We start from the raw sequence: 27,944 nt of genomic DNA, 5'->3' as shown, positions 1-27,944 counted from the left end.
TTATTTGAATAAAAGGACTCTACAACTCTAGCTATGATAGAATATGTTAAAAAGAGTAAAACATGTGTGGCTCTTCAATAAGTAAAGTGTTTTGAAGCTCTGAATTTCATAACTATTTCCTTTTCAAGTCCTTTTGATGTTTGATAATTTGAATTTTACTTTTTCCAACATCAAAAAATATAAAATAAATACTGATAAGATCGTATCTGAAGCCAATAAACAAATAATGTTGTTTTTGCATCGATTTTCGTACTATGTATGTATGTTCATTTACCGACCGCTTTGATCAGGACTCTAATAACAATTTCAGAATCCTACCAAAAAATACAAGCAGTAAAAACAAACAAAAAATTCTAGCACCTTAAAAATATATTGTTATTTGGTTACCCCTCTCCCTATTCGTGACGTAATACATTTCCTTCTCGGGCTGTCTTTTGTTCGGGATGTCTGTATGTGGAATGAACACTTGCCACATTTCCTGTTTGTTACTCTCACTCAGATTGCCATTGTGTCTACAACCAAATAAAGAACGAACCGAAATCACACTTTGCTAGTTACTCTTTTTCAAGGACAGCCCTCAGCTGCGGAATACAATCTGGTTGTCATTCTGGGGTCAGGTGGCAGCCTTGATGTGTAATCAAAGTATGCAAGATAATCAAATCGGATCAACTCGTACAAAGTACAATGGAACTCTTAAATATATCACAAATTAACTGCATAGCTGAAGGGAAAGAAAAATTAGTTAATTACTTCATTAGGCATAATTTTCTTATTTTCAATTTGTAATATTGCTGAAATATTTCCACTGACGATACGTGTTGTGCTGTACTAATGTACTATCGTTTGCAGCACTGTTTGTGTGCAACCAATGTTTAGGGACCAAAGGGTTTAAGAATTTTCGACTTACACGCACTTTAACACCCGGAAAGTGAAAAACCTTCATGGGCGGCGTCTCCTTGGGAGTGTATCGGTAGAACTCGCGTCTACCTTTATACCACTTCACCGAGTACAGACTGTCGTCCTCGATGTCGTAGAAGCATTTTAGAATACCCTTTTCTCCACGCCGCACTGCGTGTGGCACTCGCACCCGGACATCTCTTAGGGCACTTGCTAGCTCTGAAATTAAACAATAAAGGCAGTCATGAATATAGGCCTTCGACAATTGCGTTTAATTATTTAAATCTATAATGCTCTCAGCGCGATGTGGCGGAAATCGTACTAAGTAAACAGCACCCTCGGGTAATATCAAACAAAAATCAACTCGCAGCGACGAAAAAAATCATCGCATTTCTCATTTTTAATTTACAATTTGCATTTATTTTATTATCAATTTCGATTTTTTCGCTGTTGCTCTGTTTTTGTATCTTCATTTTGGTTTACGGCTTTGCGCATAATTTATGATGTGAATTTGTTGTTTTATTATTTGGAATTTTTATTAAATAAATCCCAAACGAATTTTATTGACTCGACAAGTCCCATGACCTTTTTGACAGCTGTGCGTTTCGGTGAATACTCTTTTGGTATTTCGAGTATCTACAGATTTTACAATTCGTGTTCGGTCTTTATTTATGATATATATGTTGATTGATATGTAAGGCAGTTTCGTGCATTTATTCCTTCTCAGTTGTTTTGTTCCGAAAGTTATCATTCGCACATATGGGAATATATGAAAGTGTATCCACATATCCACCTTATTCTGATGGCACATGAACCATTTTAATATCTATTCGTATCACGTATTGACATGACTGTCGGCATGGTTTATGCCACAAATCTCTAACTGACTGAAGCACCTAAGACCTCTGGTGTAGATATTTTGTCAGCATATATGTACATATACATTTTTTTTGTGTATAGATGTACGAGTATGTTTCATGCTACTGACTTTCGTGCAAATGTTCGAAGCCGTGTTTTATTGTCAGTGAGCTCCCGTTTTTTAGGCCAAGCCTGCCATTATAAATCAACCTATAACCAACCAAAAAAAAGTTTTCACGATTTCACACCTTCACCCTTCACCTGTTTGAATTTATTGCTTTCCCCAATAAAATATGAATAAATCGTTGCCTGATTAAGTGTGATGAAATTAAAACTCCTTTTTATCCCTTTCATGGAGAATGTCATAAAAGCTGAATAAAGTCGAAAGCCGAGCACATTTGTCGTAATTTCCTGAGCCATTTTTTTGAATAGACCTCAAAATGTTTATACGAGCTGTTGATGAGTATTCAAAGGTCTCAAAATTTTATATTAATGAATTACAAGTGATGAGAGTATTCAAATGAAACAAAGTTAATAAAAAGTCGAGGTGGCAGAAAACGATAGAAAGAAATTGCCACACGAATATATTTGTTTGGAGTACATCGAGACATGTATCTGAGCACTGTCATGTTGAAATGTCCATGAATTTCCATAACATTTTCCCCTAAAATCAAAAAGAACTTCGCCTAATAGTTGAACATAATCTGGAATAAATAAATACCTTGTGATCGGAATTTCAATTAAGACCGAGAGTCATGAGTAATTGCCCAGCAAAGCAGTGAAGAGAAAAACATATCGGGTAATATATATATATATACGAATTTTTGTTATAGGACGGCGGCCCGTAACCACGGTACTGCTAATGCGATCATCAGTCGCATACGAACACCGCTAAGCGAAACCCGCAGCTTGGCGTTGGCCGTCGAAAGCCTCAAGAACCTTGTGGATGCATGGCGAAAAACAAGAAGCGCCACCCGTTTATCAAGCCATCAGTGAAAGTGCACTTAGCCTGGCTGACATGTCTCGCGATTAGATCGTAATTACTCGTCGGTGTCACACATAGCTATCTTTTCCTCTAAATTTCTTATGCCAGGCCAAAACTATTATCTGTCGCCATACGATGTACACAGTTTTACATTTAACATTAACATTAATTTTCCTTGAGATTACAAAGCAGTACACACCAGTACGCTCATGTTCATATACTCGTATTAAATATCTTTTCTTTTCCTCAGAAGTATGCACCCACGTAATCATTGAGCTCAACGATCACGGATGGAGTAAGCGGTACTAGCCAACCAAAAGCGTTGTGAGTTTGTAAATAAGATTAATTATGTACATATATGCACTGAGCTGAGAAATATCCTGCGTGTTACCCATATTTTTCTACTGATATCCCCTTTATAATTCCGTAAGCATAATGTATTGGTACCTCTTACCCCCTTAGAATTTATTACCCATTTATGGTTGTCGTCCTTATATCTTTATTCATCTTAGTATTTCTTCTCATTCATTCATATCTTTATTAATATATAAAGCTATGGAGACTCAACAAGAAAAATGAACACCCCCAAACACTCCCAAGAGTTTGATTATGATTAGGGATTTATTGAAATATATATATAGTAATTTAATGGATTTTGAAGTATAACTATAATATGTTCTAAACTCAGGAGTCCGTTCTCAGAAAGCCATGATTGAACTGGGATGATGATAGCTGTATAACGTTATTCAAGGGACTATACGGTCAGGTTACCTGTATACCATACGTTGGTAGTGTGGAGAAGATAGAGACACTCACTAACAGCGGAGTTTCTCACCCGTTGAATAGAGTAATTGATAAGATCCCCACTTTCCACAAACCTGGGTTCTGGTGTTAGTTTTATGATTGTTCCTTTTTTTTTTTAAAACCTAACAAAATATGCGAGTATGCGAGTATGGGTCAGTATGCGATAGGAGAGAGTAGAACGAACCCCGACAATCCGGCGAGCTTAGTCACAGCATAGATAGAGGTGCACACGAAATCTTTTCATAGCGAGACTCCTTGGAAATTGCGTGCAATTTTTAAATTTTGTTGGACTCTATAAGCTTTTTCTCATAATTTTCGGGATCTTTTAAACACACATTTGATTGTGAAAATGCTTGTGTTCACTTTGGTAACAATTTTCTGTTGTGAATTGGAAATTGTTGCTCGTTCTAAGTGACTTTTTGCACGAATTAAAAATCCAAATATAATAGATTAAACTACTAACCATACAGTCTGTAGATGTGCCAGTTCATACAATCGGCCCCATGGTCTTCGGCTCTGGGGTGTTATAAATTCGGCTCTGGTTGCGTCACGTTCGGCTCATGACGCGGCTCGAGAAGAACTCGATAGCGACCCAGCAGCGCAACTGTACATATGTGTCTTGTAGTACACAAAAAAATATGTGTGTTCAGGGGAGCAGCCGTAACAGGGCAACCGCGCTGTTAACACCCCAGGCTAACAGCCTCTTATCTTTTTAGGGTACCGCGCTCAGTTAATAGCCAGTTACATCGTTCTCTGCCTCGCTCTCACTCTCTCGGGTCTGTGCGCAGTTACGATCCGCACTTCGCTCACCGTTGTATTAGCATGTAAGCTAGAATAAGTTTCGATTCCACAACCGCTACAACCAGCGGCGTCGTGCACATATTGTTCGGTTTTTTCAATAAGCGTTAACATATGCAGGGGCGTACCCAGGATTTCTCGAAAGGGGGATCCCGTTCATTATCGTTTCTCTTCAGCTTCGTTTCCAGTGGCTCGGATTGTGGTAATAAAATACAATCCGTATTTGGTGGCTTGTAACTTGAAACTTTGGAACTTCCGATCAAAAAATGTTTAACGCAGCGTTTTGAGCACTATGATCGTTATTTTTTTGTATCCTTTTCTTACTTTAATCGACACGAGCCTCATTTTTACCGATTTGTAAATTGTGTGGAACCGAGGAAAATCTCGTCGTTGGACGTCATAATATTTATATTTATAATAATAATATATTATTTTTTCTACAGCATCACAGCATAACCATAGGGTCCTTTTTTTTATTACAAAATAATTTTTTCTATTACAATTGGGTTCCAACAAGGCTAAAAACTAAGCCAGAAACTTAAATAGCAGCCCTCGTAAAACTGGAGGCGTTCAAAAATATCATACAACATTGTTATCATTTTGTTTGGGTATATCATCGAATCTCTTTAATATTGATTATTAATTGTGTTGATCACCAGTGTTTCGTTTGTAATCAAGTGTTTAATATAAATGAAATATCGCAACGTAATAACGGGCAAGCAATTTATTATTGCTTTTATCCAGTCTGCTTTTGATCATCGTTTCTTCGGTGTGCACTGTTCTCACGCATCAGCGTTTGCATCGCCTACACTCTATCTTGAAAGCATAAGAGGGCCTGTTGCTCGTATTCTTGCTCTCACACTCTCTGGATTGCTTACATTCCTCTTCTTTTTGAACTATTATTTTGCTGTTCCTGCTTTGGTGAGTTCACTGTTCGTTCCTTGTACTTCGTTGGATCGCTCTGCTGTATGCTCTCCCATTTCGCGTGCGGCCTCACTGTGTGCTTTTTATTCGTGCACAGTGATTCAACTGCTGTCAAAAATGGCAATTGTTTGCAGTGCAAAGAAATGCGAATTCGGTGGAGTAATTATCGGCAATTTATTCATTCCTTAGCTGCTGGCTGTGCGACAATTTTACCCATATAAAAGGTGGCTAAACGATCTCATCTCGAAACGTATGGGTCTGTCTTGGTCATGTTTGGCTTGTCGGGAGATTGAGGATGAAATGCGCACTTTTATGAGACAGACTCGAATTGGGATTCTGGATGTCCGAAAAAAATTCGTGGCTCTCAACGATAAATTTCTAGCCCTTGAATCGCATTTTCTTGGGCTAAAACTCTTGAGCGAATCGCCAAGACGGAAAATTCCGCATAATGATACCAATCTGATCCGATTTGTACGCCTGCTTTTCACCTTCATTCATCGGAACCATGTGTTATTCCGTGTGGTCCGGTGTTTTTTTAGCCGAACAATGTGCTACCTTCGAGCATCCAAGTTCCCTTCAGCATAAATCCCATCCCTGCTGTTTCTGCTGCCATCACTACCGACGTGGTGAGTGCTCCTAGTGCGGGTGTGTTGGTTTCAGTGGTCCCTCGGAAAGCAATATTTGTTTCCCGTCTTATTCCTGAGGCTACAACGGAGGATGTTAAACAACATCTTTCCTCCAAACTAAACGCTTCGCCTGATGATATAATTGTGACTAAATTTACATTTAAACATTAGCGAAAAATATATCCTTTAAAATTCTTCTCCCTGATTCTTTGCTATCTAAATCTCTTGAACCGTCAATATGGCCTGAGCATACAATAATGCATGAGTTCCTTCACAAAGATTCGATCCCGAGTCCCAGAATCTGCTGCTCCAAAAAACTGATTTACCATTTTTCTATTCACTATCAGAACGAACGCAGATTGTTGTGCAAATTGCGTCAAATTCATACAAATAGTGAGTCTTTTGATTTCGACGCCATCGCTTTCACTGAAATCTGGCTAAGCTCTTCTATCAATGATCATACCTTTTCATTGACAACTTCATTGATTCCCATTCAATAACATCCATGGAATAGAATTTGATGCAGTCAAAGTTCGTATTGTGTCGGCATTTTTCTATTTAACCTGCTCCTACATTACTACTTATATCACCTCTCTGCAATTAATACTGTCGTATCTGCATTAGGTTGCAATGATCAAATTATTGTCATGGGGGACTTTAACCTAGCATTTCTTTCTTGGCTGCCTTGCGATGACGCCAACCTGTTGCTTGCCAATAGCCACAATAATTTTATCAATGGGCTAACGGATATTTCCCTTTTCCAAATTAATGTCGTTAAAAACATTAGGGAAAGACTTCTTGACCTTATGTTTGTTAATGATGCTTCTCTAACAACGGTATTCAGAGCAAGCCCAATATTATTTCCTGAAGATCCGTACCGTCCAACTCTGTCGTTATCCTTTGAGCGCACCCGATCTGGTGGCGCTCCTTCCTCCTTCCTCCATGGCTCCTTGACGCATAAAGTGTTTTCGAAAAACAAACTTTATTGATTTAAATCTACAACTCTCGCTTTTTGATTGGTCGTTTCTTTATTCATTACCGAACATAGTCGCAACTGTCAACTCGTTTTAGTGCTCTATTTACTCCGCCCTTAATAAATTTGTTCCAGAAATCACGGTACCTGTACTTAAAAAAAACAATAAATCCAGGCTCTATAAAAAGTACCAGAAGACAGGCTCCACGTCGGCCTTCTCTCTATACTCCTCCGCTCGCTCTCCGTTTTTTTGCCGTTAATAGTCAGAGTTATAATCAATACCTTTCACATTGTAGTATAAACTTTCGTAGTGATCGTAAAAAATTCTTTTCGTTCGTTAACACTAAGCGTAAGTCAAATGCTTTTCCTCTTTCCCTGCATTACCAGAACAAAACAGAAGCTTCTGCTGTTGGTATTGAAAATTTATTCTCTACCTTTTTCCAAACAATGTACTCGTCTCATATTTAAAGCGCATCCACTCCGTATACGAACCAGCTACCTTACGCTAACAGCATTTTTTATACCCGATACTCAAAATGAGTATTGGGGTATATTAGATTTGTGGTGAAAATGGATGTGTGTAACGTCCAGAAGGAATCGTTTCCGACCCCATAAAGTATATATATATTCTTGATCAGCATCAATAGCCGAGTCGATTGAGCCCTGTCTGTGTGTCCGCACCTATCAGCGCCTAGTGCTCAAAGACCATAAAAGCTACGACATTTTATATCCGGACTTCTGTGATATGTCACTGTTACAAGTTTTAAAATTTTACCCCGCCCACTTCCACCCCCACAAAGGGCGAAAATATGTGGCATCCACAATTTCAAAGATACGAGAAAACAAAAAACGCCGAATCGTAGAGAATGACTATATCGTCTAAAATGCAAAATCTGATTGTATAATTATTATAGCCAGAATCAAGAAAACAATTTCATTCTCTCTCGCTCTGTCTCTCTCTAACACACAGGTTTCATGGTAGGCTTTGCCTATTGAAAAATATGAGTTCCTAGATCTCAAAGACTATAAAAGCTAGAGCAACCAAATTTTTTATCCACACTCCTGTGATATCGTACCTTCACGAGTTAGTTTCAAAATTTCGCCACACCACTAGATATTTAAAAATCTCAAAAACTATTAAGGCTAGAGTAACCAAATTTTGTATCCACACTTCTGTTAGATCTCACTACAAAACGCATATTTCAAAATTTCGCGCCACCCTTTTCCGACCCCAAAAAAGACGAAAATCTTTGGCATCCACAATGTTGAAGATACGAGAAAACTAAAAACGCACAATTATAGAGTATCTATGAGATTGCTGAATCTGGATCAGAGCGGATCATTTTTATAGCCAAAAGGTACAAATCAATTTACAGTGGTTACGCAGCGCCCGACGTCCCGCTCAGACTGATTTTCTGTCTCTCTCGCACGCACTCTTTGTCGTGTCGTTTAATATTTGCGGCGTCTGCCGGTGGAGAGCCATATTGACTAAGTATCAGGTATAAATGTAGAGTTGCGGTCGCCGCAGCAAATCACAACGTTCCCCCTCGTTCTGCCTATTTTCGAGGAAAACGTTGTTCTGGAAGGTATGTCATCTATGGACATATCGTTTTCTGCGGGTCCAGATAATGTACCAAGTTGTATTTTAAACACTGTGCCCAGTACCTTTGCAATCCCTTGACCTTTCTCTTTAACTTCTCTTTGGAACAGTCTTGTCCCCCATCATTCCGCTTCACAAAAAATGTTCAAGATCAAATATTGAAAAATATCGTGGTATCGCAAAGCTTTCCGCCATCCCGAAGCTTCTTGAGTTCCTGGTCACCCGGCAACTGCAAAATCTTTGTTGCAGCTTGATATCTCCGTCGCAACACGGTTTTCTCAGACATCGTTTAACATCCACTAAACTTCTTGAGTTTTCTAACTTAATCCGCCGTGGTTTTCAAAGTGGTTTGCAGACGAAATTTACGGAATTTAGCAAGGCATTCGATTCTGTGAACCATGCTCTGCTTATTCACAAGCTATCTTTATAAGGGTTCCCAAAGAATCTTCTAAATTGGATTTTGTCCTATTCCTCTAACCGTACTTAGCGTGTTTTGTTTTCTAATGTGTTGTCAAATATCGTTAATGTTACTTCAGGAGTGCCGCAGGGAAGTCATCTGGGCCCGCTTTTGTTCATTTTATTTGTGAATGACATTCCTTAAGCTATAATATACTCTACTATACTTATGTATGCTGATGATGTTAAAATCTGTCTGCCTTACTCTGTGTGCAAGTAACACACGCTTTCAACTGGATCTAAGTGAACTACTATTTTGGCGTTCAACTAATATTCTTTTTCTGAACCTTTCTAAATGCATACGTCAAATACGTTCTAGGAAATCATGTCCTGGAGCAAACTTCGAGTTCAAATTGCATCGGAATCCTATTTGATCATAAGACGTGTTTTAACAGTCATATAGCGCCAACAGTAAATAAAGCTAAGGGTGTCTTAGCATTCATCACGCGTTGGTCCAAGGAGTTTGACGACCCGTAAGGGACGAACCAACTGTATATCTCGTTAGTACGTCTGATATTGGAGTATTGTTATTGTGTGGAGCCCGCAGTATACAAAGCAGCAGGTTTTTATTAAATCGGTGCAAAAGCAATTTTTAATTTTTGCTCTGCTTAACTTAAACTGGGACTCGGGTAGAATCTTTCCACCCTACCGATCTAGCCTAAATCTTATTGACCTGCCATCGTTGCAGGTTGCAGCTTGTTCGCTCACAAGCTCATTCTCGGGATTGCTGACTCCCAAACTTTCTTGGGTCAGATTTACTTTGCCGTTCCATTTAGACCTACCCGTACTTTTAGGCCAATCCGCTTACCCATATGTAGGTATAATTATGCCCAACATGAATCCTTTAAGGTTATATGGCACAACTATAACTCCCTCTGTCATACCTTATACCCTGAACTATCCCTTAAGCTAAGAGCATGTAATAATTATAGTCACCTTTTAACTTCCTCTTTCCTCCTTTTGTAACTAAGTTCCATTTCTAGCAGATAATTGTTAATAAAACAAATAAATATCTAAAAATACTGCTGATGTAATATTTAATGACTTTCTTAGAATCCACTCGAGTAGTACACAGCGTTTCGATTCAAATTACTACACCACGAATTATTTTAAGGCAATCACACCGATCACAATCACTTTAACATAGTGGCAGAGATCCATATTACCAGAGATCAATATTTTTCCCTATAATCTGTTAAACAACGATTTCACGAATAATATAATCACCACTTTTGTATCTGCTTTTTATTTAAATAACATTAAAAAAGTGCTAAAAATGCTAAAATTTACAAAGAGGACGAGTTCTATCTAAAATTCGTTTGACCTAAAAATTCTGATAGCTCTGCCATGTACCATGGATACTGTGGGACGGTCATTCAGTACGTTGAGAAGAGTGAAGACTTGGGTAAGAACTACGACTGTATCATGTCTGAATGGAAATCTAAATATTTTTTATTTATAACCGTAATACGTAATTCGGAACGCAGAGAGTGAGACCAGCAAAAACCTTTTGGAAAAAAGCATGCAATGATAAGGAGAAGTAAATATTGCTCTATTTACGCTCTCTACTTAAGAGAAACGAGAAATCCTGGGTACGCCCTTGAACATATTTACTTGTATTTAAATTTGATATGCTGGTAATAAATCGGTTTACAATTGGCCATGGCCAATTATATGACCATAAAATCATGAGTATAAAATACGTGGATACAGTCATGAGACTCTTATTAAGAGTGCGGTGTGCCACATCGACAACCATCCTGCCATAATGTGGTGGTGGCTGCTGCTCACTTTTCCTTTGATTATTCATTCCCAAAATACGGAATGGTGCGATCCAAATTTGTGCGACAACGGTGCCCACATACTGTGCAAGGATACTGGGGTACGTACAAATCACTTACATACAAATACCGATCATTAATTAGGGAATGACACTTCCAACGGGATAACAGAAGTTTTACAACTCGTGCCCACGAGATCAGGCAGAACTCATCCCAATGACAGAAAGGGTCATATCGATGTTCACGCATGTGCATAACGATTTGAGAAATAAAGTAGCAGCTGGCTACAAGGATATGCCAAAGGCAGCGAGAATGTTAGAGATGAGATGGGATCTGGATCTGGCGAAAGTGGCCGAGGCGGCTGTGAGGCTGTGTAGATTGGAGAAGCTCGCGTGTGCCACAACGCCAATGTATATGTGGACCGGTCAGAATGAAGCCTTGGATATGTCTGACTGTCTCAAGAGTAGTCATTTGGTAATAAGAAAACACCTAGACGACTGGATCAGGCAGGGAGACTATGCACGTGAGAATCATTTGACTGATCCTCTCTCTGGGTAAGCAAGCATGTACATATACGAGCTTATATGTATATGTATATAATCAAATATTATATAGGATAACCGTGACGTACTTTCTTCAAATGGTACGCGATAGATGTGACCGCTTTGGATGCGCCGTCAGTCGCTATACCGATAGAAATATAACGCATCAGCTAATTAAATGTATATATAGGTGCACCTTTGCGGTGTCTAGCCCCACAAATCCCGTGTACGAGGTTGCACTCAAAAATGGAGGTGAAAAATGTGCTTCAGGCCGCAGCACTATTTACAGCCAATTATGTCATCGAAAGGAAAAGGCTATACCATGTTTGGATGAAGATGAACCTACCACTACCACTACCACTCCCACTGAATCTACCACTCCTAACGTAATATGTTGTACCTGTGCACCAGGTCCCCCTGGGCCACCTGGTCCTCCTGGTGAATGTAAACCTGGTGAAACTGGGGCACCTGGTGAACCTGGTGCACCTGGTGAGACTGGTGCACCTGGTGAACCTGGTGCACCTGGTGAGACTGGTGCACCTGGTGAACCTGGTGCGACAGGTGAACCTGGTGCGCCCGGTGAACCTGGTCCTGAAGGTCCACCTGGTCCTAAAGGTGAAACAGGTGATAAAGGTGAAAAGGGTGAAAAGGGTCCTCCTGGTCCAGAGGGTCCTGAAGGTCCAAAGGGTGAAAAGGGTCCTCCTGGTCCTGAAAATCAACCTGGTGCTCCTGGTCCTCCTGGTCCAGAGGGTCCAGAAGGTCCAAAAGGTCCACCTGGTCCTCCTGGTCCTCCTAGTCCTGATCGTCCTCCTAGTCCCGATCGTCCTCCTGATCCTGGTGATCCACTTCCTCCCCACCCTCCTCCAGGCACGTACTTCCCACCACCAATACCAAAGAACCCCCCTATTGCACCACCTGGACCAGCTTTTCCCTATCCATCACCGCCTCCACTGTATGAGCACCCCCCGCCATGGATAACAAGATTAGCTCAGAGTATAGATGGAGCACCACGAAGAAAAGCCCGACCGAGGCCCCGAATCAACTCAAAAGAGTTAAGTAGCGCGGAATATGACTTCTCCGATTTCGTGCATGATGTGGATCCATGTGACAGCTGCACCACAACACCTTGCAAATTAAAACATCATTGTTTTTAATTTATTCGAGAGTTTTATATATCAGTTTCTTCAGTTTGAAGACTATGCAGACTGTTCATGAACGTAAACAGAACCCGACAGCAAGTCACGTCACAAGTAAAATACACATGCAAATCACATCTCAACCGGACCGCGTCAAGATGTTCATGAAAATTAACAGGAATCGAAAGGCCATCCCATAAACAATACATGGAGTAAAAATCGATCATAAAATCCAGTAATATGTATCTATACCATACAACATACATTTTAAAAATAAAACTGTTCAAATTTACAACTCAGCATCACCATCAACGCCATTAATAAAAAATACATGTTTGATTGTACGGATTTGATTTCCGCTTACAAAGAGGACAATTTCTATCCAAAATTCGTTTGACATTAAAATACTGCTACGTAATTCGGCACGAAGAGAGTGAGACCAGCAAAAACCTTTTGGAAAAAAGCATGCAATGATAAGGAGAAGTAAATATTGCTCTATTTATGCTCTCTACTTAAGAGAAACGAGAAATCCTGGGTACGCCCTTGAACATATTTACTTGTATTTAAATATGATATGCTGGTAATAAATCGGTTTACAATTGGCCATGGCCAATTATATGACCATAAAATCATGAATATAAGATACGTGGATACAGTCATGAGACTCTTATTAAGAGTGCGGTGTGCCACATCGACAACCATCCTGCCATAATGTGGTGGTGGCTGCTGCTCACTTTTCCTTTGATTATTCATTCCCAAAATGAGGAATGGTGCGATCCAAATTTGTGCGACAACGGTGCCCACATACTGTGCAAGGATACTGGGGTACGTACAAATCACTTACATACAAATACCGATCATTAATTAGGGAATGACACTTCCAACGGGATAACAGAAGTTTTACAACTCGTGCCCACCAGATCAGGCAGAACTCATCCCAATGACAGAAAGGGTCAGATCGATGTTCACGCATGTGCATAACGATTTGAGAAACAAAGTAGCAGCTGGCTACAAGGATATGCCAAAGGCAGCGAGAATGTTGGAGATGCAGTGGGATCTGGATCTGGCGAAAGTGGCCGAGGCGGCTGTGAGGCTGTGTAGATTGGAGAAGCTCTCGTGTGCCACAACGCCACTCTATATGTGGACCGGTCAGAATGAAGCTTTGGAGATGTCTGACTGCCTCAAGAGTAGCGAAATGGTAATAAGAAAACACCTAGACGACTGGATCAGGCAGGGAGACCATGCACGTCAGAATCATTTGACTGATCCTTTCTCTGGGTAAGCAAGCATGTACATATACGAGCTTATATATATATGGATATAATCAAATATTATATAGGATAACCGTGACGCACTTTCTTCAAATGGTACGCGATAGATGTGACCGCTTTGGATGCGCCGTCAGTCGCTATACCGATAGAAATATAACGCATCAGCTAATTAAATGCATATATCGGTGCACCTTTGCGGTTTCTAGCCCCACAAATCCCGTGTACGAGGTTGCACTCACACAAGGAGGTGAAAAATGTGCTTCAGGCCGCAGCACTGTTTACGAACAACTATGTCATAAAAGGGAATCCGCTATACCTTGTGTTGAAGAAGATGAAGATGAACCTACCACTACTACAACCACCACCACAACTACAACGACCCCTTTGACTACCACTCGTCATCCAATTTGTGCTCCTGGTCCACCAGGTCCACCTGGTCCTCCATGTAAGCCTGGTCCCCCGGGTCCACCTGGTCCTGATGGTGAACGTGGTCCTCCTGGTCCTGGTGGGCCTGGTGGTCCTCCTGGTCCTGGTGGTCCTCCTGGTCCTGGTGGTCCACCAGGTCCTGGTGGTCCACCAGGTCCTGGTGGTCCACCTGGTCCACCTGGTCCTCCTGGTCCGCCACCACCACCACCACCTCCACCTCCTCCCCCGCCTCCAACACCACCACCCCCACCACCACCTCCGCCACCACCACCACCACCACCACCACCACCACCACCACCACCCCCACCACCACCTCCGCCACCACCACCACCACCACCACCACCACCACCACCACCACCACCACCACCACCACCACCACCACCACCACCACCACCACCACCACCACCACCACCACCACCACCACCACCACCACCACCACCTCCTCCTCCACCACCTCCACCACCACCCCCGATATACATAGCACCGCCAATACCAAATAACCCTCCAGTTCCACCACCTGGACCTGTTCGTCCCGCCCCATCACCGCCTCCAATGTATGAGCACCCCCCGCCCTGGGGGAGAAGCTTAGGTATGAGGACGGGTGGAGCTCCATCTAGAAAAGCCCGACCAAGGCCTAGAATCAACGCAGAAGAGTTAGGCAGCGCGGAATATGACTTCTCCGATTACGTACATGATGTGGATCCCTGTGACAGCTGCACCACGACACCATGTAAATTAAAGTATCATTGTTTTTAATTTTTCAGTTTGAAGACAGAGACTATAACAAGATACATAAATAATAAAGCAAAATGGTAGTCTTAATTTAATTTATCATCTTGTTATTTTTTTTTACAGGAAAGTAAAAATAAATTAATATATTACTAACAAGTTCATTCCGTAGAAAACCGAAAAGATTGATATCCGCTTGTTTAACTTTTCGATTGCATTTCCAAGGAAATCCAATTGCACAATAGTGTTTGGCAGCCCCATGAATATAAAAGCTAAATCATAATGGTTCACTACGCGCACTTCCCACTGTAGCAAACACGGTCGGGGTCGTTTCGGATGCACGCTATGCGTACTTGTTGGAAAGGTCCGCTTAGGGAAATTGGCGTAGATTGTATGCTAGTAATAAAACTATAATAGAATCGTAGACAGAGAAAAAGGAATGACTAGACAATACAGAAACTCAATTAGATCTATTATGCCCTATTTGAAATTGGATAAACAAAGTTGTCAGGCTTCTCCGTTTATACCCATCCTACCTCCTATACTTTGCTGCACATCTGTGTTCTAAAACCCATCAAAGAGCCATCTAACAATAACACATCCCCACAAAAAAAACGAGGGGGAACGTTGTGAGTTGCTGCGGAGACCGCAGCTCAACATTTATACCTGATACTTAGTCAGTATGGCTCTTCACCGGCAGACGCCGCTAATATTAAACGACACGACAAAGAGTGCGTGCGAGAGAGACGGAAAATCAGTCTGAGCGGGACGTCGGGCGCTGCGTAACCACTGTAAATTGATTTGTACCTTTTGGCTATAAAAATGATCCGCTCTGATCCAGATTCAGCAACCGGATAGATAAGGTCATTCTCTATGATTCTGCGTTTTTAGTTTTTTCGTATCTGTGGAGGCGGAAGTGGGCAGAGCAAAGTTTTGAAATATTATTTGTAACAGTGACATATCACAGAAGTCCGGATATAAAATGTCGTTCCTCTAGCTCTTGTAGTCTTTGAGCACTAGGCGCTGATAGGGACGGACAGAAAGACAGGGCTGTGTAATTCATTTTAAGTCGTTATAATATAGTTCAAAAGATTCTTAAGATAGTGATAATAAGGAGATTATACACTTGGATTCTTGTTAACGATGTTTTGTTAAGATTTTATTCTTAAGAAAAAAAACCCTTACAATACTAAATAAGCAAGTGAAAGGTCGCAAATCAAAAAAAATTTTATTCATATGCAGGTGCATATGCTTATGCTTTATGCACATATTTTCATACGTATATCAAAGCTAAGCTTTTAACCCTTTGTATGCATGGTTGCTTGCAGTCATGTTTACTCCGACTCACAGTGGGTCAAACGACCAATCTAAATTATATAAACTAAATTTTCAAAATCCGAAAAACATTTTTTTCTTAATCTATTGGATTGACAATACATCATGAATCCAATCAATTTTTTGTTAAATTTTTAACTTCGAGCAATGTACACATACACACGAATTTTAGTGCCAATTTTCACCCGGTGCAAAAAGGTGTATAATTTTCACAAATAAGCTGGGATTATTGAAATAAATTGCTTTCGCTAATGTTAGCGCACAGTAAAATAAAAATAGTTTTTTTGCATGTTTATTATGTGTTTTTACCAAAAAAAAACAATGTAGAACATTATCTTAAATATTTTATGTTTACAGTTTCCAGTTTATCTAAAAATTTTTAGACTTGCTTAAAGACTTGTCTTGGCTAAAAATAGTATGAGGTGCTAATTTGGCTGATTCTGATTTACAAAACTTGCGAATAAATTAAAAGCAATGATATTTTAAATTGCATGATGACGAGGTGCAGCTGTCACAGGGATCAACATCTTGTACGTAATCGGAGAAGTCATACTCCGCGCTGCCTAACACTTTTGAGTTTATTCGAGGCCTCGGTCGGGCTTTTCTTGGCAGAGCTCCACCTGTCCGGAGACCTAATATATTGAACCAGGGCGGGGGGCTCTCATACATTGGAGGCGGTGATGGGTAGGGATAAGAAGGTCCAGGTGGGGGAATAGGGGGGTTCTTAGGTATTGGAGGTGGTACGTATTTATCTGTCGGAGGGTAGGGAGGAAGTGGACTAGGTGGACCAGATGGACTAGGTGGACCAGGTGGACCAGGAGGACCTGGTGGACCAGGAGGACCAGGAGAACCAGGCTTACATTTTGGAAAAGGAGGATCACAAAGATTGGGAGAAGGGGTAGGTGCATCTTTTTCCCAACATGGTTTAGCCTTTTCCCTTTTATGGCATAATTGTTTGTAACCAGTGCTGCGGCCTGAAACACATTTTTCACCTCCGTGTGTGTGTGCAACTTCGTACACGGGATTTACGGTGTTGGACACCGCAATGCTGCATTTATACATGCATTTCATCAGCTGATGCGTTATATTTCTATCGGTATAGCGACTGACGGCGCATCCAAAGCGGTCACTTCTATCGCGTACCATTTGAAGAAAGTGCCATGCGGTTTCCCTATATAATATTTGATTAAATACAAATGTGAGCTCGTCTATGTACATGCTTGCTTACCCAGAGAAAGGATTAGTCAAATGATTCATACGTGAATAGTCTCCCTGTCTGATCCACTCGTCCAGGTGTTTTCTTATTACCAAATCACTACTCCTGAGGCAGTCAGACATATCCAAGGCTTCGTTCTGACCTGTCCACATATACATTGGCGTTGTGGCACACCAGAGCTTCTCCAATCTACACAGCCTCACAGCCGCCTCGGCCACTTTCGCCAGATCCCGATCCCACTGCATCTCCAACATTCTCGCTGCCTTTGGCATATCCTTGTAGCCAGCTGCTACTTTGTTTCTCAAATCGTTATGCACATGCGTGAACATCGTTATGGCCTTTTCTGTCATTGGGATGAGTTTTGCCTGATCTCGTGGGCACGAGTTGTAAAAATTCTGTTATCCCGTCGGAAGGGTCTTTCCCTAATTAATGATCGGTATTTGTATGTATGTGATTAGTACGTACCCCAGTATCCCTGCACAGTATGTGCAATTCTTGTTCGCACAAGCTTGGATCGCACCATTCCTCATTTTGAGAATGAATAGTCCAAGGAAAAGTGAGCAGCAGCCACCACCACATTATGGCAGGCTGGTTGTCGATACGGCACACCGCACTCTTAATAAGAGTCTCATGGCCGTATACGAGTATCTTATATTCATGTTATCATGGTCATATAATTGGCCATGGCCAATTGTAAACCGATTTATTACCAGCATATCAAATTTAAATTTTTGAGACTATGATATGTGGGGAAGAAATAACACACGTGTGGATTATAAGAATGTTGTAACAGAGCAGAATGATAATTCGTTTTATTGTGCTACATAACACAGAGCACCTGCGGTGATGTGTATGTATTATATTTACATTTGGCGTATTCTCTATTTCGATATTATAAGTATTGTCAAATACAACATAATACTAGTACATATGCATATATTGAAATATATAGACTAGATGAGCTGGAAAACGTTGTTTTGCCATGTATATTATTTCTGGGAATCATTTTATCAGTTCAATAAAAAGAACTATTTACTATACGAATGCGGGGATTTATTTATCAATTATAAGATTACCTAACAATAAAGATTAATCTCTCAGCGCAATAGAGCATACACTATTCTTGGTTAATAATTCGTTTTATTGTGCTACATAACACAGGGTGTTCGTGAGCACCGTGTATTATATTTACATTTGGCGTATTCTCTATTTCGATATTATAAGTATTGTCAAATACAACATAATACTAATACATATGCATATATTGAAATATATAGACTAGATGAGCCGGAAAACGTTGTTTTGCCATGTATATTATTTCTGGGAATCATTTTATCAGTTCAATAAAAAGAACTATTTACTATACGAATGCGGGGATTTATTTATCAATTATAAGATTACCTAACAATAAAGATTAATCTCTCAGCGCAATAGAGCATACACTATTTTTGGTTAGTCCGTCTTTAGCCAACACAAACAAACTGTGGTTGCATGCCTGGCAAATCCAATGAATTTAAAAGTAGTCCGTCTCTAATTTTATGCATCCAGTATTTTCATGTACAGCAACATTCCTATCGCTAAGTTGTTTGGAGAAAGTTTCGGCGGATGGATCCCGAAGCATTTTAACGCGCTCACACACTCATCTGCATTGTTTTCTTGGAGTTGTTCACCTGAAATTCGTACTCTTTTATCTCGCATGGTTCTAGACTTGATCGTTTGACGACTCAAATTGACCCTCTGCCCTCTTCAATTCCTGGGTTAAAATGTTTGTTATTGAACTTCTCCGAAATGGCTTGAACGATTTTCTTGAAATTTTATGTGCTTTCGATTAGAGGTTTTTATACCCGATACTCAAAATGAGTATTGGGGTATATTAGATTTGTGGTAAAAGTGGATGTGTGTAACGTCCAGAAGGAATCGTTTACGACCCCATAAAGTATATATATTCTTGATCAGCATCAATAGCCGAGTCGATTGAGCCATGTCTGCCCGCCCGTCCGTCTGTCCGTCCGTCCGTCTGTCCGTCCCCTTCAGCGCCTAGTGCTCAAAGACTATAAGAGCTAGAGAAACGATGTTTTGGATCTAGACTTCTGTGATATGTCACTGCTACAAAAATATTTCAAAACTTCGCCCCGCCCACTTCCGCCCCCACAAAGGACGAAAATCTGTGGCATCCACATTTTTAAAGATACAAGAAAACCAAAAACGCAGAATCGTAGAGCATGACTATATCTTTTAGAGTGCAAAGTCTGAAGCAGATCGTATAATTATTATATATATATATAATTATATATTATATCAAGAAAACAATTTCATTCTTTCTCGCTCTGTCTCTCTCTCACACAGGTTTCATGGTCGGTTTTGCCAATTGCAAAATATGAGTTCAAGGATCTCAGAACCCTTAAGAGCTAGAACAACCAAATTTGGTATCCACACTCCTGTGATATCGGACCTTGACCATTTTGTGTCACAATTTCGCCACACCGCCTTCCTCCCCCGCAAACGAGGAAAATCTGGGGCATCCACAAATCTCAGAGACTATTAACGCTAGAGTAACCAAATTTAATATCCGCACTCCTGTTAGATCTCACTATAAAACGTATATCTCAAAATTTTGCCTCACCCCCTTCCGCCCCTACAAAGGACGAAAATCTTTTGCATCCATAATATTGCACATTCGAAAAAACTAAAAACGCAGAATCATAGATAATGACTATATCTATAAGATTGCTGAATCTGGATCAGATCGGATCATTTTTATAGCCAATAGGAACAAATCAATTTGCAGTGGCTACGCAGCGCCCGACGTCACGCTCAGACTGATTTTCTGTCTCTCTCGCACGCACTCTTTGTCGTGTCGTTTAATATTAGCGGCGTCTGCCGGAGGAGAGCCATACTGACTTAGTATCGGGTATAACCGTAGAGTTGCGGTGTCCGCAGCAACTCACAACTTTCCCCTCGTTTTTTTTAGATGTTTTCGCCTCCGAAATGAATCGAATAATTGCTTCATACACATTATTCAAACCCCAGGATCGAATTTTTGTTTTGGCCTACTGGGATTTCATATGTGTATGAAAAAGTTTTATTCAATTTACTATTTTGCATAATATTTTCTTTGAATTTCATGCCGCCACCCTTACATTAAATGCTATTGGCTCAGATAGACGAAATTACATTGGTAAAGGATTTGGAAACACAAATGATGGAAACTCATCACCGACATTCTTTGAGAAATACGAAATTACTGTAGAAATTACTGGGGTGGATATTGTCATTATCAAAAGATTGGGTATCATTTTGAATATTTAAAACTGCAAAGAAAAAATAAATACCCGCAAGTTTGGTGGATATGCCTCGAAGACTGCAAAGCTGTTACTGGAAAAATATCCTGAAAATAAGCTAACTCCCACGCTTCATAAAATTCTGCCACACGGTCAAAGTTTAATTGAACATTAGAGCCCACCAATTGGTAAGATGCCAGAGGAAGCCCAGAAAACAAGAAACAAAGATTTCAAAAAATACAGGATACTAGCAAGAAATCACGAATTAAGCAAAACCAAGTTCTTTTCAACATGTTGTCAGCCTCTTCAGAAGCATATATTTCATCCATTGGATATGTGAGATCACAAAAAAACCGGCAAGCAGTTATTCTTCAGAAATGGTAAGTTTATTAGATATTCTTCCCACAAAACAGAACATAGAGGATTATTTTACAGAAACAACAAAATTCAACCATCTTTCAGAATAAAAAATATTTTTATTTTTAATTTAAATTTTTAAAAACTATGTTAAGTTGAAAATTAAATAAAAAATAATATATTTTAGTACAAATTACCATTAAAAGTACTTTATCGATCTAAAAAATTGAGCATTTTACTTAGGAAAATATGCACCGGCCACAAACTTCGGCCTATTATTGGGAAGCTTCAGCATATTTAGTTTTGAAAGATTTTTCTTTCAAATGCAGTTTGTTATATGAAGATATCTTTATTTGTTCAGAAGTTATTAATTTTGTAAGCCAAAACGGCGGAATGTCCCACTGTGCGGCGTCCCTAACATTCATTTAGATGGATCCCATTTTCACCGAACTTCTTCCCACCTAAATTGTCCTTATCCATCAAGACACATTTTATGTGTCTTAGAATTTACAAAATACATTATCAACTCAATCCAACATCAGGAACAGTTCCACATTACCCTTGCGACATTGGCCTTGCCTTCCGTTATAATGGCCGTTCATTGCGGGGACTGGACTGACTCCTCTGTCATTTAACGCCTTTTTTCAGGATCTGGCTTATCTGGGGATCGTATCATGCCGCACAAATAGACAAGGTTGTAACAATGCGGAAGCAAATGAATGTCCAAACAATCTGTCTAGGAGGGACTGTGGTATGGAAGTGTGAGGCTGGTGTACTGTAAATTCCATCAAATAACTGTAATTGCAAAGTTTTTACTGCTAGACACGGGCCGCACGCCCAGGCCCAGACCCACGCCCACGCCTACCAACAGCAACAGCAACAGCCACATTGGGTCGTGGCAAAAGCGTCTGCCCCAAGAACAATGCACATGCAACCCGGCCATTTGTCTGTGGAGCAGCAGAGTACAAGCCCAAGTGAAGGTGGAGTCTACTCCGAAAGGCGCCTCACAACGTGTGCAATAAATATGAATAACGAGCACAACGTGAGTGGCACACAAAGTAGAAACGAGACCGCACTCGACGCTGGCAGTGAAAAGGCAGCTCCAGCCCACAAAACAGAGCACTCAGCAATGGACTGGAGCTGGAGGCTACCGGGGGTATCCCTCTGGGGAGCATCCCACCTCATTGTTGGCGACACGCGGCAGCAAATATTTGCTATGACCAAAAGAGGGGCGAAGGGCCCTGGGCTTCTGTCGTTCGTTTTTGTTTAAGTCTTGTTTATGCAACATGCATGGCATATTTTAAGAACTGGCCAGCTGTGGCGGCTCCGAGTGTGGGTCCAGACTCGGCTCCAGCTCAAGTGTCAAACAGATGTCCGGCAGAGTCTTGCTGCCACAGCCGTGCGTGATTTACACCATCAAACCACCGTCGGAGTCAGATTGGAGTGGAGATTGGGATTACACTCACCACAAGTGGCTTTAGTTAACAGATTTCTCTGAGGTTTGTTACTTCTGTGAAGCTTTCGGGCTTTAGCTAAGTAAAAAGATTCAGTTGAATCCAGTTAATCTTGATCTTCTGTCTTTAATTAATCACTGATCCATATGGGAAATGTAGGTATCCTTGACACACTTTTGAAAACCCTACCAAAATTCAGTCCAAGTGCTTTTCATTCTAGTTGCAAAAATGATGGCACATTCTGTCAAACAGGTTTGCGAACCCCAATGCCAGCTTATTAAAACTTTGCGTAAAAAACAAACAAAAAAAAACCAAAAAAATATGAAAATTAAACTTGGTGCAGAGTAGAAGACCCCGTAAAAGAGTGACCTAAACTTCCACATTATTTCCCTTCCGCATGAACTCCCTGGCCGAGAGCAGCAGCGTTTGCCTGAGTGACCACACAGTTTTTACGAAGTAACTGGCGAATAGCTATAAGTTTGCCGTTCGAGAGGAAAGGGAGTCTGGATCAAGTGGAAACTTTGCAATGTCCAAGTTTATGGAGCTTGGCTTTTGAAATGTGCATAACGTCGAGATACACTTATGCAACAGATGGGCAAAGAGCCCCAGACTCTTGGCCAGGACATGGCATTTAATTAATTTAGCAGCGCAAGGAAGCACACAAAACTTGGGCTGCAACCGGCTGTGAGGTTTTTCGGAATTGTGGAACAATTACCCTTCAACCCTACAGTATCTGGATCTTTGACACTCGAGAGTGTCGGGAAATCTGCGAAATCTGTCGCCAAATGTATCATCATTTGTACTGCCATTGTAAGGACATTAAAAATTGAAAATCATACGAAAATGTAATTCGAACTGACAGCAAATCCAACCCCAAGAAAACTGATCCGATAACCGAATGGGGTCCGGGTATGTCCGGCAGAAGGTATCGAGCACTATTTGTGTCCTCGGTACAGTGCAGTCATTATTCAGACAGATTTGACTGCCATCTGGGGTTATCAGCCTTCTCTCCCCACATCCCCACATCCCCAAATCCGAATATCCGCACTTCCAAAAGCCCCATAGAGGGGGGAAGTTCTGTTTATTCAGGCGGACTTGACGCCATCGCGTCGGGGATGCTCCCCTCGACGGTTCGTTGTCGGGGGGGAGGGTTTCCATGGGGTGGCTTGAAAAATTGTTGACAATTTCTGCTTAATGCATTTTTGCGTCACTTCTTTTGGTTGGCGAAAATGAATGCTGCTGTTGCTGCTGCACATCCATGAGCCCTGGCTCCGTTTGTTTGTCCTTCTCAAACACTGGCACTCACTCACTCACTCATTCAGTCAGTCAGGAACGGACTCCTCCCACATGTGCGGCACTCGTTTCGTGCATTTCCAGTACTACCAACTCGGAATTCTGACCAAGTCGGTTATCCCTGTTGTCTTTGCCGCCTCGTTGGAGCCATTCAACGACAATATTCATGTCTCCCAGCGCCCTTTGTGTCTCTGTGTCTATCCCCCTTTTGTGTTGATTATGAAATTTAAGCACAAAAACCTCCTGCCAGACTGGCTGCCTGCCATGTCGTCCCTTTTCTGTTGATTCTCATAGTCGAGGACGCTCCTTCACCCTTCACCCATCAGCCATCGCCCATCACCCATCACCATTACCCATCGCCCGCTTTAAAAGTACTGCATTTGTCTCGGTTTTGGTGTTTGCCATTTAATGGCACATTTTCCGCTTTCCTCACAGACAAATTGTAGTCGTTTGGGTTGGGGATTTTTCATTAAATTTAATGCATTCAGTTCTGTAATTGTGAACAGATTTTTTGAATAGAAATGTCAATGGTAAAGTAACACAATTGTGAGAATGGCTTTGGTTACAATAGCACAAAGACTCAGACCCAATTCAACATTGAAAATTTTCACCGGCATATTTTCCGGAGATGTGAATGATGTACCAAAAATGTTTTGTCAGCTTAGAAATAAATTTTTTCTTTTAAGAAAAATCGTGATATTCCAGCGGACTTGGATCCAGGTTTAATTGAAAACGACACTTAAATACAAATCTTAAGGTGCATAACTCAGACAATGTAAATTTGTAACTTATGCACTTTAAGATTCACGACTCGAAAGTTTCTTAGGCATATAATCTTATTATTTTATTCAAGATTTGTATTTTATTACCTTTTCAATAGACCAATATGGTTTTATATCAAAACGAGAACACACATGTGTTTTAATCAACAAACTTAATACTTCTCCACAATTCAGACTTCTGCAAGTTCAGCGAATCAAATGTTTTAGATCTCATGATTGCAATCAAATTCATTACGAACCGTTTGCCAAGATTTGTATAGCAATACCTACATTTCTTCATATTTTCTCAATGAATCTTCCGAAAGGGCATAAGAGAGCGAGAGTGGACGAGATGCAATAATTGCAAGCCACTCGTCTTTAGTGGGAAGCCCTAAGCCAAGCCAACATCCTTGGCCATTTATTTAAAAACTAAATAAGACAAGCTTCGCTAAATCGCCGGCTAAGCTCATAAGATCCTACAAACAAGTGTACTAGTGTAAAGAGACGTGGGAAATTTTCAAGTATAGAGAAAGGGAAAGGCAGGAAGGAGCGAGCAGTAAGGAGCATAGTTGGGGGTAGGTTACGAGGTGAAATGCTATGAAGAAGTGTAAAGAATCAAACAAATGAAAGAGAGACACTCACACACAGACGGGGTCTGAAGTAGAGCCAAATAATAAAAAAGAGAACCCGAAAAATTGTAGAATCTAGAACCAGTGAAAAAAGAAGTGAACAACGTATCATGTGTCGTCTCTTCGTATCTGTGGCACCCTCTGCACCACCCCTTACAACCCTTTGCAATCCTCTCGGCGATCCCCACCTTGCACCTACGACTCACTCTTTTGTGCAGCGTTTCTAATCCAACACTGAAAATTGTGCAGGAATTTGTTGCAATGAGCTTTTTATTATCCATTCTCGCCCCTCTCTCTGTCTGTCTGCATCTAAGCTCTCACCTTTCACACACTCACACTGTCGCACTCTCAACCCCTCACACACACACAGTCATGTGCGCTTTTGTATGTAATGCTTGGCCTTCTCTATTTTTTTGAGGATTTTTGCACGCTTTTGCATTCCTTTCCGATCCAAGAGGCGAAAATTGCAGTGCCAGCGTGTTTCCTCGTATGGAGGTGCCCAGGTGAAAATTTATACCCCTCGCATTCGCATTGTGACCGTGTTGCCACGCCTCCGCCCAAACAGCGCACAACCACACACTTATGTATGTGTGTACTAGCCGCCGCGGCGGCCAGACGTTCAAATTATTTGAGGATTTGTTAAATTTGCTTTTTTTCTTCTTTTCCGAAAGCCATTCTATTTTATTTTTTATACAATTTGTCCTGGCAAAGCGGACAAAATGGAACACACAAGTGTCTGTTAAATGGTCGTTTAGGCCGAGGGGACTCGGTTTGCCTTGGCGACGCTGTTGCTGGCTCGCTCCAAGGTGCCCTTTTTTGGTTGGCTTTTTTCCATGGCGAAAAGAGCTGCTGACTTGTTGACCTGTAAATAACTTGAGTTTAACGAAGAGATTAACGTTCTAGTTTCGATGGTGAACTTTTATATATACATTTTTTGACGGAGGTACGATGGGAATATGGGAGAACTAAAAAAAGAAACGGACAGTTTGTAGAATGGCTGATATATGGAAAAGATGACGCTAGAGATTTGTGATTGTTATCTACGTGATCTTTTTATATAATACATTCAATATATTTTCTTAGCTTTGCAAGGCTTTTAATACGTTTTATTTTATATCAAGCTATTTACATTCAAATATTTTAAACCTAGATGGGCTTCATTTATGGCCATATGAGGGGGAAATTTCGGTATCATAAATATTGCACCATAAAAACTATTTCAGAGATCAGATCAAGAAAATTGGAAGCATTCCCAAGCAACCCCTATGCTATTTTATATACATATCTTTATTTTCTAATCTTCCCCACTCGATGCATTGTACCGACTACACCCCCGCAATTCACCCTGAAGATTAACCCTCCCCCACACAGAGAGAGAGAGAGATAAATAGATGGGGGATGACACGGAGCACGCGTAATTTTTAATTTACCATGACATAAATCGTATAAAACTGTGAAAGTCACTAAAAGCAAGAAGCAACAGCCTGTCCCGACTCCCTGCTCCCTGCTGCCCTTTGTCGGCGGTGTCCTTTGTCCTGCGACCTCCTTCTGGGCACAAATTATGTCTCAAATACACAGAAGGGTGTGGAAAGTCAACAGAGGAGCAACCGAAAAAAGTAGGGAAAAAACACAAGAGCACCAAGGAGCAACACGAAATGCTTCGAAACAAAACACAGTACAGAACGTTGCCAGAGTTACCCAAACATCCGCATCCTTGGCAGGATGCCGGCTCAGGCTCAGACTGGCATTAATAAGTAAATCTTCAACATGTGACGGCTATCAGTGGCACTTCCGCTTCCCCATTGCCCAAAACATCCGCCCACCCAATACCCACTACCCACTACCCACCACCCACAACCCACTCGAAGTAAACCGAAGCCATTTATATTTTATCTTGTCGTTGTCGTCGTCGTCGACGGTTCTGCTGAAGCGAACTTCTCTAAAGTTCCTTCTCCTGCAAAATGAAGTCGCCAGGCCACATTGAAGTTTCCCCGTCTGGATGGGGGGAATGAGAATTCCATTGAATGTATTCTCCCTCTGGATGTGTGGGTCTTGTCAGTGCCGGAAGTTGCAATTCCTGGTCTCAATGCCTATAAATTTAACTTAGTCTTTTGTGAAACTTATTCTCCCATCTTCGGCGCCCGTTGTGTCGCCTGGTCTGTTGTGTTGCTGTGTTATCCCATTTGTCCTGGTCGAGCAGGCTTTGTCTTGACCAGAAGCCCATTACATACATATACTCCTCTTCTGGCTTGACTTAACACTTCGGCTGTTGATTTTCGGCAGTGGATTGCATTAGTTTAATTAGGTGAACAGAAGTGACAGGAACTAAGATAGATGTGGTCACTTTGACCGGTCAGGTTTTGAGCCCGCAAAGTTGGCCAATACATTTAAATTTTTAATGAAATTTTCCGACTCCATCGCAAAATAATTGTCTAGAATAAATTAGAAATTGCGAAACTTAAGGTAGACAATGGAACTACAGTTGATAAGCTGTTATTTAAAGTTAAGCTGTCCAATCAAATGCAAAAACAATTATAATAAATTAAACAAGTAAATAAATTGCATGTAATCCAGTTCTTAATAAACAAAGAATAATTCGACTATTAAATTTCCGAATGTACAAAACAAAATAAATGCGATTATTTAATTTTATTTTAAATAATAAAAAAGGTTAAATTAGTTTTTGTAGTTTGTTCCTATTTTATTTGACTACACATGTAATCACACAAAATTTTTCACAAATGACTGAAGTTGAAATGATACTTCAAATAATTTCCCTTCCATATAACTATCTCTTTTTTGTGAGAAAAAA

At 40.7% G+C, this 27,944-nt stretch overlaps 2 protein-coding genes across 3 annotated transcripts in view; both read right to left on the bottom strand.

Moving 5' to 3' along the window:
• LOC108163893 overlaps nucleotides 1-27,944 on the bottom strand; it is a 57,798-nt gene that overhangs the window by 7,329 nt on the left and 22,525 nt on the right. For both annotated transcript variants that reach the window (XM_017299412.2, XM_017299413.2), the window contains exon 3: nucleotides 908-1,116. In XM_017299412.2, the coding sequence (XP_017154901.1) occupies nucleotides 908-1,116 (209 nt within the window). The remainder of the gene's footprint in view (nucleotides 1-907; nucleotides 1,117-27,944) is intronic.
• LOC108163894 lies at nucleotides 16,485-17,983 on the bottom strand. Its single transcript, XM_017299414.2, has 3 exons — nucleotides 17,823-17,983; nucleotides 17,370-17,752; nucleotides 16,485-17,312 (listed from the first exon to the last, which is right to left on the bottom strand). Exons 1-3 carry the CDS (start codon nucleotides 17,934-17,936, stop codon nucleotides 16,607-16,609), a joined length of 1,203 nt encoding a protein of 400 aa, XP_017154903.1. The 5' UTR covers nucleotides 17,937-17,983; the 3' UTR covers nucleotides 16,485-16,606.

The sequence above is a fragment of the Drosophila miranda genome, chromosome 4, assembly GCF_003369915.1.
Source record: "Drosophila miranda strain MSH22 chromosome 4, D.miranda_PacBio2.1, whole genome shotgun sequence".
Taxonomy (NCBI): domain Eukaryota; kingdom Metazoa; phylum Arthropoda; class Insecta; order Diptera; family Drosophilidae; genus Drosophila; species Drosophila miranda.
Note: the sequence above shows the minus strand (reverse complement) of the source record. Positions and strands in the feature narration are given on the sequence as shown.

What these genes read in the sequence shown, in the direction of transcription:
- LOC108163894 (XM_017299414.2), bottom strand. Translation starts at nt 17,936, where the DNA reads ATGTGGTGGTGGCTGCTGCTCACTTTTCCTTGGACTATTCATTCTCAA. An exon ending in TACTGTGCAGGGATACTGGG is followed by an intron (nt 17,753 to 17,822) that starts GTACGTACTAAT and finishes ACGGGATAACAG; the next exon opens with AATTTTTACAACTCGTGCCC. An exon ending in TTGACTAATCCTTTCTCTGG is followed by an intron (nt 17,313 to 17,369) that starts GTAAGCAAGCAT and finishes AATATTATATAG; the next exon opens with GGAAACCGCATGGCACTTTC.